Genomic DNA, 12,127 nt, shown 5'->3' with positions numbered 1-12,127 from the left:
TTACGGAAAAGCAGAGATTCCATCCTCTATCTCTTTGATTTCTTGTATCATTTGGTCAATTGAAAATTCAGTTTAATCATCACTGATGACCATATATATCACAGATAGTTAACTTTGCTCTTGACTAGTTGTACGATTTAATTTTCACAACAATTTCTTAATTTTAAAATAAATGTATTAATTTTCAAAAGTAATATAAGGTCAATTTTATCAGAAGTTTGAATACAATTAACTCTTTAGTAGTTCAAAAGCTATAACAGAAATTTCAGACATTGCAAATTTAAATACTTTCAAGAGTGAGAGAGTACCGAGTGAGATTTGTAGGATTTAAGATAATAGTAAGAGGGACTTCCCTGGTGGTCCAGTGGTTAAGAATCGAGCTTGCAATGCAGGGAGCACGGGTTTGATCCCTGGTAGGGGAACTAAGATCCAACATGCTGGGCGGTGAGGCCAAAACAAACAAAACAATAAAGTGGTAAAAGAAGTGTCTTATAAAAAAAAAGATAATAATAAGAAGTAATGAACTGGGGACCTTATACCCTGCCTAAAGGACAACTATCATTGATTGTCACCAATAGAAATATAGGTTCAGAGATCCTAAATGTTTAATTTTTCAAGAAAAGTTGGTGAAGCAGATTTTTATCAGAAATTTCCTGATTATTTAAATGTTGACAACTAATTCCAATTTCTAAAACTTCGCTAAAAAAATCCTTCTGCAGAGTATATGTGGACCATGGACTGCTGGTTTGCAAGCTCTGTTACAGACATGTCTATCATCACTATAGGGTAATGTTGTTAAATTAGGAGAAGACTGACCTGAATCTGTAGTGACTCTATAACTGAACAAACAAGTATTTACTGAATGCCAATAAGAAATATGAAACACTGATCAACTAAAATTATTGAATTATTGAATGTGTTATAGAAGTCCAAGAAGTAAGAGGTGTCCAGAGAACAATAAGAGGTCAGTATGAGAGGTCAGAAGTAGTTTTCATGAGCTGGACTAAGGAGAATGAATATGAAAAGTTATTCTAAAAGAAGGGGTAACACGAACAGTGGTGTCTTGGTGGTATCACTGACGAAGAATATTTAGGATAAAGGAAGATGTATTTCAAAGAGCAGTGAGAAATACAAGAGAGGTAGCAGATTTCTATGGACTTTGAAAGCTAAGCAGAGTTTAGACTTGATGTGGTCAACAGTTGAAGCAATATTAGATCTTGTGTAGGGAAGTGACATGATCAATGTGGTGTCTTAAAAAAAGATGGTCGTAGCACGTAGAAAAGACTGGAGAGCACAGTCTAGTATCAAGAGGCCAACTAAGAAATGGTCTCAGTAGTAGCTGAGGTAAGGGCCTGGACTCTAGCAATAGAAATGGGTAAAGAGTTTTCCACTATCCTATTCACCTGAATAAATCCTTGTTATTAGCTTGTTTGTATGTGTGTGTGTGTGTGTGTGTGTGTGTGTGTGCGCGCGTGCGCGCCCCTGTGTGTGTGCACTTTTTTTCATTAACAGATTGGAGCTGGCCTAGTATAATGAACAGAACACTAGTTAAGGAGTTAGGAAATAAGGGTTCTAGATCTGACACTGACCCTAACTAAATGTGTGAAATTGGGCATGTCTCTTAATCTCACTGAGCCTCAGCTCCATAATCTGGACAGAAAGAGACAGAGCCAGATAGACGTCATTGTTTGAGGCCCTGGGTCTTACAATTCCGAAAACTAACAATCTGAAGTATTCAGATAAAAGTGTAATCTCTGGTTTCTTCTGAAAAGTCTGAAAATCTGGCTTCCTTGGGCCCTCATCTGTACATGGCAAAACTGGCCGGAGCTGAGTAGGGCATTCCTCTTTTAGGTTGGGCACATACTCTCTTAGTTGGCCATAGTCCCACCATTTCCTGTTGTAGCCCTTCAGTGAGGCCCAGCGTTAGTTACAATTCATCATGCTTTCATTGCTGTTTTTTATTATGGTAGAGAAACATTTTTCTAAACTTTGTCTTTTATCAAAGGTGAGAAAATGAAAGACAAAAAGACATTCTGTCAAGAAAAATGAAAGAAAGCATACATTTTTATGGAAATAAAATATTCCTTTAGATTTAATATGCAAAAGAAAAAGTGCATATGTGTGAAAAGGTCACCACTTAACCCTCTTTAATCATATAGTTTCATTTGAGTTTGGAAACCCTGTTATACATGTTGGAAACCTATTGAAAAAAATATCTATGGAGTGAAATGATTAGATTCACATTTTAGAAAGAGTACTCTAGAAGCATGCAAGAACTTAAGAGGGGGAATGCTGAGAGAAAGAACATCTGTTAGACTAGTAAAGTGGTTTCAAGAGGTGAACTGACATGTTTACAGTGGAGAAAGGAGGAGAGGACTGATTCAAGCAGGTAGAACTATTAGAATTTAGGGAACCCAAAGGGTGTTGGAAGTAGAATGATTCTAGATTTTAGGAACGGTTGACTGGATAAATGGTGATACCACCAGGGAGTTACGGAATGCATAATGGAGAAAAAGTCTTGGGGAAAGGTGAGGTAGTATAGCATTACTCTAAAGCAGGAGTTGGCCAACTACGGCCCACCGCCTGTTTTTATACAACCCACGAGTCAAATGGTTTCACATTTGTAAATGGTTGAAAAAAGTCAAAAGAAGAATATATTTCATAATGTGTAAATTATATGAAATTCAAATTTCAGTGTCCACAAATAGAGTTTTATTGGGACATAATTCATTCCTTTATTTATTGTCTACACCTGTGTTCACTTCACTATGACAGAGGTGAGTCGTTGAGACAGCAACCATATGTGGTACTCTCATCACTTTAAACTGTTGCTTGACGTACTACAAATTGCAGTGACACAGTTATGATTGTTCAGTGTTTCGAGTACCATGTGTATTGCCACACCACAACATTTCACTTTGACCATCACATCAACATGAAGAAAAAAAGTATACTTCAAATATCATGCTTTTAATGTTTAAAGTGACATATGGATTATTTTGTTACTGAATGAAATGGCAAACCACTGTATCACACAATGACACTATAGCTAAGCTAGAAAAATTCAACATGTATCTATATTACCAGACTAAGTATTCATCATATTCACAATTCATAGGAAAGTAACTGTCAGAGGAATTAGAAAATACAAAACAAAGTACCTCTGGGAGGTTGGGATTGACATATTATATACACTACTGATACTATGTATAAAATAGGTAACTAATGAGAACCTACAGTATAGCACAGGGAACTCTACTCAATGCTCTATGACCTAAATGGGAAGGAAATCCAAAAAAAGAGGGGATATATGTATACGTATAGCTGATTCACTTTGCTGTACAGTATACACTAACACAACATTGTAAAGCAACTATACTCCAATAAAAATTTTAAAAAATAAATAAAACAAAGTACCTCATCATAGCAGAATTTCTTCACAAAAAGAAAAAGAGAAAATGAAGTTGCAAACAAACTAAGTTTCTGAGGGGCTCACTTATTAGTCAAGCAAGGAAAGCTGTTTACTTGTGGTGAGTTAATTAAACTGTATTTTGACTATAGCAACCAAAGAAACATTTCCAGAGGGGGAAAAAACTCGTTTAAGAAAAGTCTTTCAGTGAGAATAGCTACCTGAAGAGGTAAGGGCACTGGGAGCAATATCAATATTCAATTAAAAGACAAGGCAAATAATTTTAAAAAGGTTTTCCTTGGTTCTTGATAAATTAACAGATAGATATTTGTGATACTGCATAGTGTCCTTATTTTCGAGAAGTCAAGGCTGAACGTGACTGAAGAAGAGCCTCTATAAAGACTGCATAAAAGAGACAAAGATATTTTTAAAGTTGAGAAAACATTAATTCAGTACAACCTGAAGTGGAATCTATTAAGATGTGTTACATCTGATGGTGGTAAAAACATGTGAGGAACAGAAAAAGGCTTAGTTGAATAAATTTATAAAGTCTGTGAAAATAAGGTGTTTAAAGTCCATGTTTCTTCATTATATTATTAATCAGCAGGTATTTTGTGGGAAAAATATTTTAAACTAACATGTATGATTGAACCAATAGTATCAACTTCATTCACACTCACAGATTTAACCACTGTCGGTTGTTTGTACTTTGGTAAGAAATAGAAGCTGCATATCCTAACTTGCCTTACCACACAACAGCTTAAGGGCTTAGCAGTTGTACGGTTTTACAGCGATTTTTTTTTTTTAGCTCAATGGTGAGGCTGAAATTTCTGAACAATAAGAAGTGCCTTCAACCATTATTATCAAACAATGAATACCTTTGGAAATGATATTTTGCTGCAGATTAGATAACGTCTCCTTGAATCTGACCTGAAAGTCAAGGCAAAACAGTGCTTATATGTGAAACATACTGTGTTAAGTCATTTTGACAACATTGTTCAAATCACAAGTAACCATCAATCTGCTTTATACATTTCGTGCGCTGTCAAAAGTTAAAAACAAGAAGATCTCTGTGCATATACAAATGTGCAACAGATATATTATGCAAGCTCAAACTACAGTTCCAGCAGTGTTTTTCAGACCTCACTGCAAGTGCAAAAGAAACTTCCATATATCAAAATCCATTTAACTATGCAATTGAGAAACTTCCATCTAACTTTCAGTTGGTTAATCTGCAGTGTAAACAGCATACTAAATGGAAACTATCAAGAGAATCTAAAAGAATTCTATAAATACCTTCCATACAATCAATGTGATTATTAAGATCACATGCCCATGATTGATAGCAGCATTTGGTAGTACCTGTCTGTGTGAAAACGTTTCAAAGACAAAATCAATTAAATGCCTTTACAGATCTGCATTAACAAGTGAACAACTGCAATCAATTTTGATGATAGGGTAACTGGAAGTCCCAATTAAAGGAAACTGCTATCTCAAAAAAGGAATTACAATCTTTTCATTCGGAGACCTGTATTTTACAATCATGTTCAATTCATGTTATATTTTTAATTTAGTCAATAAAAATTTTGTGGATATTTGCTTTTTCTCATATATAGTTTCACTCTTATCTCTGTAATATCCTTGATTTTGCCTCTCGGCCTACAGGGCCTAAAATACTTTCCATCTGGCCCTTTATGTAAAAAGTTTGCAGACCTCTGCTTTATGGTGATGCTATTCAAAGTGCGGCATCGTCTGGGAAATGTCTTGACAAGGCAAATTCTTGGCCCATCTCACACCTACTGAATCAGAATTTCTGAGGGTGAGCCCAGTAATTTTTCTTTTTTAACAAGCTTATAGGTGATTCTTACGCAAGCTAAAGTGTGAGAATCAATGCTCTCAAACAGGATTTTAGAGACTTAGTTCTGTCCCCTTGGATAAATTATTTAATTCTTTGAGTAAATAAAATGGGGATAGTGTCCCCCACTTCACAGAACTGTTGAAGAGATTAAAACTATTTAAAAAAATATTAAAAAATGTAAAGTTTAACATGATTACTGACATCAATAATTCTTAATAAATGGTAATAAATGATAATTATTACTTCGAAGGTGTACTGGGGCCTCCTTGCACCAGCCCATGAGATAATGATAATTAAATTTTTCGGAATTTTGTGAGGCAATTATTAAAATAGCCATTATCAAAAATTTTATAAACTTAAAATTAAATAAGTTATATTAAAACAAAGTTATTAATAGTCAAAACTCATCACTACTTAATTACTTTACTACCTTTTATTATTATCTGTGCTCATGAGGCTATTATGTCTGTATGGTGGGTATATTATATAATGGTGTGCTGCATCTCACTTCTTCCCGACTATGCATTCACAGGAAATCAACCACCACAATCAGAGCTTTTTTGGAGAAAGGCTTCTGGCAAAACGTTAATCAACACATCTCTGGTTATCATTATTAAAAATTACATAATGAATTCAGTTTTGAACTCAATGAGTTTGAACTGACTATGCATGTAGGGATGGATGGCTAACCGACTACTAGATAAAAAGATAGAGTCCAGATATATATTTTTAGGCATCAGTAGCATATAGACAGTAGTTGAAGCCATAAACATGGACAAAATTGAGCAAAACAGCCTTTAGAGAAGGGGTCAGATATAGAACCCATATGGAAAAAGTTAATTTTGTGAACAAAAAGTCAGAAGGACTTTAGAATTTATAAGTATAGCCAATTATGGCTAGCAGCTCAATTTAACTACTCCCATTTATCACTACCCTAATTCTTAGTTTTAACTCCTGGAACGCTTCTACCGACAAAAGTTGTATAAATAGATGTACTGAGAGAATTACATTACTCTGCAATTTGAATTCAGCATCCATATCTTAGCCAGCAGGGGTAATGGTATTTTAGGCCATCTATTTAGACAAGTCTAACAAATTGGTTCATACTCAGAAGTTTCTACCTCAAGGAGACACTGCCCTTCGAACAATAAAGAAAAACAAGTTATATAGGGATGATTATAACACACTTAAGACATCAATGATATTGAGTATATTTCAAAGTTTAGTTTCAAAGAATTGCAGAAGTTTAGAACCAAAATAGACTTTATAACCTATTCTGATACCTTAATTTTTTTTGGCTCTTCTCTCCATAAGAAAGAGCTGTTTGTCAAGTTAAATGTCTAGGAAAGCATTTTAAATTAAATTTTTTCCTTATCAGTTATCTGAACATCTGATTATCTAAAATTAACATGGAGTTCCCAAAGGAGATGATCTTCCTTCTCCATCCCTCCTGATGTTCATGAGGGGATATTAAAAATTTACATAATTGTTTACGGCTGCTGTTGGTGCCTCTGATAACTGCAGAATCGCCAAGTTCAGTTCAGCTGATTTGGAATCTCTGGAGAGAGCAATCACACTATTTCCCTAAAGGCACCTAGAAGCTCCAACATTCCACTGTGAAAATTAAAACTCTATGGTTCTCAAAATGAATTAAGGCTATTATAACTTTCCAAATAGTAGTACTAGAGACTTCAGAAAATATGACTCTGCCAAGGATAGTGAATCTAGCTCTCTCCCGTATGAAAAAAAAAAAGTGGGCATATACAAAATAGGTATAAAGCCAATAAGAAAAATTATTGAACTAGTCAATATATAATCTATGCTCTTTTAAAATAATAAATTTTAGTGATTATCAGCTTATAAAAATATTTTATTGCTCTACCCTGACTTATAAAGAATAAGCAAAAGTACCAATTTTAACTATTTATCTACGAAACTATTCCAGGACTTAGAAATGCAAGCCAAAAAAAAAAAAGCAAAAAAAAAACAAAAAAAGACTTATGCATAAGGCTTATACATACCTACAGAGAAAAAGAAAACTCCATGAATTAAGAGTATAATTAGAGGCGAACATATAACTAGAGAAATCCCAAATTCACAAAGATGAATAATAAATAAAAAGTGATAAAACCATTCATTAGTAGAGTATCCTTTATGCAAACTGTCATGTAAAATTATAAAACCATTTCTAAACTCCCTCTACATGACAGATACTGCAAAAACAGAAAGTACACTATACTAAGTCACAAAGACATAAAAAATGGAATGTCAAAGAAATGTGAGGCACTATGGTGAGATTACAAATTGTTCAGCAAAAAAATAGCACGTGTCATTCCACGTAAAGTGAGACATTTAAAAAATGTTTAAACAAAACTATGCTTACGTACAGATATTTAAACGGGGCAAGGAATATTGCACTACTATACATAGGGAACTCTGTCTCCACTTACTCATTAGCCACTTAGCCTTTACAACTGACCTCCATAGCTATCATACCTCGTAAAGCTGCTTTTTAGAAAATACCCTAGGTAATATCCTAACCAAACCACATCAGCTGGGAGCCTTTTCTCAGTCCTATTACTCTTACTGTTCTGAAGCAACAGCCATTATTGACCATTCACTCTTGAAATCAACCATATGCCTATTCTAGTCTTTCACTCCTACCTACTACTGTCTTTTCTGGTGTCAAATCATTTCATTCTTTTTCCTTAACAATGGGGCATTCTTCAAGATTCTTACCTTGGACAAATTTTCTTCTTTTTGTTGACTCTCATCCTCCTACCTAACTTCAAATATTATCTCAGGAAAATTGTGGATAACATCCAGATCTCTAGCTCAAATCCTCTCTTGAGAGTTAAAATAACTGTTAAATATTTTTTACCTAGTTTTGGTTAGTCAACTGATTTTTACTGCATAGCTCCTACATGCAAGACACTAGTGTTAGGAAATGTATTCAAAACCTAATATGAGAGTCCCTGTCATCAAGAAGCAGAGAAGCTAAAAGGCAAACTAAATAGTCCAACACATCAGGTCCAAAACTGACTATTCATTCACGTTTCCTCTTCCCGTGGATTAAACAGATATTTAAAAGATCCCACATTCTCATTATTGCCCAGGCAACAATGTATGACTCCTTTCTTAATTCCATATTCTTTATTGCAATTTTCTATTCCCATTGCCACAGGCTGGTTCAGGACAGTATATATTTTCACCCAAACTGCAACAACCACCTTCTGAATTATTCTCCAGTTTCTCATCCAATCCATCCTGCACTCAACTGACAGATTAATTTTCCTAAACCACAGATGTGCTCCATCACTTACCTATAAAAAAAGTTTAACAGTCCCTCAATAGACAAGTCAAGCCTAAAAACTTCGTCGGCTTGGCATTCAAGGTCCTCCATTATCTGTTCTTTACCTATTACAACTTTTTCATCTCTGTCACCCACTATTTCCTTACCTTTTGCTCCAGCCAAACATGGTTATTTAATCATATCCTGAAACTGTTTGAATGTTTCTATCTCTGTATCTTCCTTTATGTCATTTCTCTCCCTCTGCTCCCATCCTGATTAACAGTCTCCGTTCATTTCTACCTTTCAGAAGCTTAACCAACCATTAGATCAAATAACATTGTTTTTCTGAAAACTCCTCTCCATCCTCTGAAACTATAAAATATGTTAAGGTCTTTTGTATCACTCATACTTTAGTTATCTGTGTATGTAGAACATTATTCCTGTTAAGATTATAAGAAACTTGAAAAATGTTTTATTAATTTTTATCCTCCCACAGTACATTACATATGGTTGATATTCAACAAATTATGCTGAATTTATAAAAAAATATATACATAAAATAATAGCCATGGTCCATAAGACTACACAGGAAGTTAGTTTCCTTCACTCTCTTATGGCGAAAAATCACTGCCACGACAATATCTTTTTAAAAAATCACTGTATTTATTTCTTGAAAAGACATTAAAAAGTGATTTTTTTCCCCCTACCACTAATCAGTATACCCCTTATGTACATATGAATTGTTATAATAACTTCCTTGGCTTCGAATATAACATTGCTTCCCAAGGTTTCAGTTTTACATTATAGTACGTACCTACCGATCACAAAGTAAACCACTGAAAACAGCAGTGTAGAAGGAAATAGCTTGCCTGGTGGCTGCTCCAAAACCCGTACCTCTTAGACAACCCAACTTATTTTTTTTGAGAGAGAGAAGAGCAGTCATAATGTAATTATACTTCTCTGTTCCCACTTCCTTCACATCTCCAGCACCTCCATAATACCTACCAACCTAAATGTTTGTTCAGAGCCCATACTTTCAGGTTCACAAGTTGAAAATAACAGACAGGTTTCCAGTTCAACAATTAATTCACCAAAGATTTACTGAATACATACTATGTGGTAAGCACTGTAGAGGACTCAAAAATTCATAAGACACAAATTTCATCTTCTGGAACACATGATTAAATGCACAACACACACACCTTAACAACTCCATTATAAAGCAGATTACGTAAGGGCTATAAAGCTTCCAGCAAGGTACAAACAGAATGGTAAAAGGAGAGAGAGTGCTTAATCAAAGTATATCTGACAAGCTTCAAATGAGAGATGGATTTCTGGATTTCTATTTGGAGTTTCTTTGAAATCAAGTAAAGAATTCAAGATTTTCAAGATTAATTATTTTTAAGTAAATTATTTAAGTATTTTTTCACTGGTATTGCAACAGAATGGATTTTTTTCTACTGAAAAGGTACTGATTTAACATGTAAGTTAAAATTTTAGTTAAACAGACTTTTTTTTAGCTCACCTTGAAACATGGGGAAATATATTTTATAGACCAAACTTGTGCCTACAATTAAGAAGAAAATTTTTGTTATGTTCAAGGGAAAGACACAATGTGTCCAATAATCCGAACTAATATTTATTTAAAATTCTACTCCCAGAGAAAGACTAGATACATATAAATGGGCCACCCGATTTTTACAGAAATCTGTCAGCATACCAATAGTACATTAAAAAGGAAAAAACTGAACAACTGAAAATAAAATTCTGGGACCTAGATTCATTTTTCATTCATACCACCTCCTCTTGTAACAATGACCTCTTCCTCATATACGGCCAAAGGTCTGAATCAGAGCTTGGAGCATTTGCTTTTCAAGTAGGCTCCATCGACACCAGATACTTCTTTGAAGATTCAGAGTTGCCATGACCTAACTCTGTATGTGTTGGGCAATGTATTGACAGGTGAAAGGACCACGCTCATCTCAAGCTTAAAATAACTTGCAGGGAAGGGGTGGGAAAAGTCCGAGTTGACAGATGCCAATGTAGCAAATTTTAAAAAGAGGAAACTATGATAGACAGGAATGGAAGCAAACTGGGGAACTTGCAGAAGTATGGCATTCCAAATTGCTATTTTTTAAAAACTTTCGTCTTTTAATTACATTACAGCATCCAAGAGACGTTTCTGCAATTACTGAACTTAACAATTAAGCAACATATTATGAAAAAAAAATTAGGTTTAAATTACATACAGTTTTATAAAACATATTTGCTTTTAAATATCTCATCCAAAACTCTTAATATTAACGCGAAAGAACTAAAATCGGATTATGGAGATTTCGACAAGTGAAGCTGGTAAAGAATAACTAACATGTAAGTTCGGTAACATGTTACAGGCAGGTTGCAGTTTCCCTGCTACAGTAGACAGGCGAAGGAACCAAGAAAATGGGTTGAGCACAGGAATATTGCACGCTGTAGCCACCCAACACTAATTCAACAGCTAGCGGGCTCTATCCATCCTCCCTCACGTTCCTCGTGGCCTCTGACAAGTCATCCTTTCAACCTATGAGACTGTCCGCTCTCCCCCACCGAAAATAATTTCCGTGCAGGTTGTAAAAATTTCCCGCACAAACTACTTGCTCGCACCTCCTCGCCTTGGGATGGGCAGTCCCCAAGATGGGGAAAGGTCGCCCTGGCAGGGAAGTTACGTGAAGTGGTCTTTCTCGCGGTCCGCCCCGAGCCTCCAGCCCAGCAGCCGCGGGAGAAAGGAAGCGGGCGGCCTCCGAAGAAACCGGGATGGGGCAGCGAATGCGAGCCCGCGAGGCAGGCTCTGTGGTGCCCGAGCACCGGCTCGGGCAGGAAGAATGGAGGAGGGGAGGCGAGGCAGCGAGGTGCCCGAGAGCCGGGCGGGCGGTCCGGCCCCGCGGCCCGACCCCACCCTGCCTCGGGACCCTCCCAGCCCACGGACTCGGCGTGCGTTCCGCGTGCGCCGACTCTCCCCGGAGGAAGAGCCACTGCCTCACACCAGTGGATTTGAGAAATTCGGCAACTTTGCGCGAGAAACGCTTCCCACCCTGCAACACGCCGAGAAAGAGAAATATGTCAGGCGATGACGGGGGAGGAAGGATGACTTACCCATGGTCCTCCCAGAGGGTGAGGAGCCGGCAGGGCGAGGCGAAGGTCTCCGGTGCGGGCGGCGCGGCGCTGTGTCCTCACTCTACCTCCGCCTCTCCTGCAGCCAGGGAGGGACCCGCGGGGGGCGGCCGCCGGGGAGGAGCAGCTACTGCTGCCGCCGCTGCTGCTGCTGCAGGCGGCGCGGCCGCGGCGGGGACGAACGGCGGGGGGCGGGGCGGGGTAGGGCGGGGCGGGCGGGCGCGCCTGCGGCGGGCGCGGCTCCGCGGGCGGGAGGCGGAGGCGCCGAGCCTGCTGGAGCGGCGTCCGCCTAGACGCGCGGTCCGGGAGCGCCCCGCCCTCCCCACCGAGCATGCTCAGTGCTTCCCTTCCCCCCCACCCCGGGGCGAGAGAATCTAAACGTGCTGGTGGGCGTGTGTTTGCCGGCGGGCTGCCGCCG

At 37.6% G+C, this 12,127-nt stretch overlaps 1 protein-coding gene across 7 annotated transcripts in view; it reads right to left on the bottom strand.

The window, feature by feature from the left end:
* Positions 1 to 11,907, bottom strand: part of RAP1GDS1 (Rap1 GTPase-GDP dissociation stimulator 1) — a 153,992-nt gene extending 142,085 nt beyond the window's left edge. For 2 of the 7 annotated variants that reach the window (XM_033400372.2, XM_004276995.3), the window contains exon 1: positions 11,692 to 11,903. In XM_033400372.2, coding sequence (XP_033256263.2) covers positions 11,692 to 11,695 — 4 coding nt within the window. In that variant the 5' untranslated portion in view covers positions 11,696 to 11,903. Of the gene's footprint in view, positions 1 to 11,691 lie in introns of all 7 variants that reach the window. The other 5 variants (XM_012535633.3, XM_004276996.3, XR_004475291.2 and 2 more) reach the window with 4 other exon arrangements.
* Positions 11,908 to 12,127: the final 220 nt, after the last annotated feature.

Source organism: Orcinus orca, chromosome 4 (assembly GCF_937001465.1).
Source record: "Orcinus orca chromosome 4, mOrcOrc1.1, whole genome shotgun sequence".
Classification (NCBI taxonomy): Eukaryota; Metazoa; Chordata; class Mammalia; order Artiodactyla; family Delphinidae; genus Orcinus; species Orcinus orca.
The sequence above is the reverse complement of the archived record's forward strand: the minus strand, read 5'-3'. Positions and strand labels throughout refer to the sequence as shown.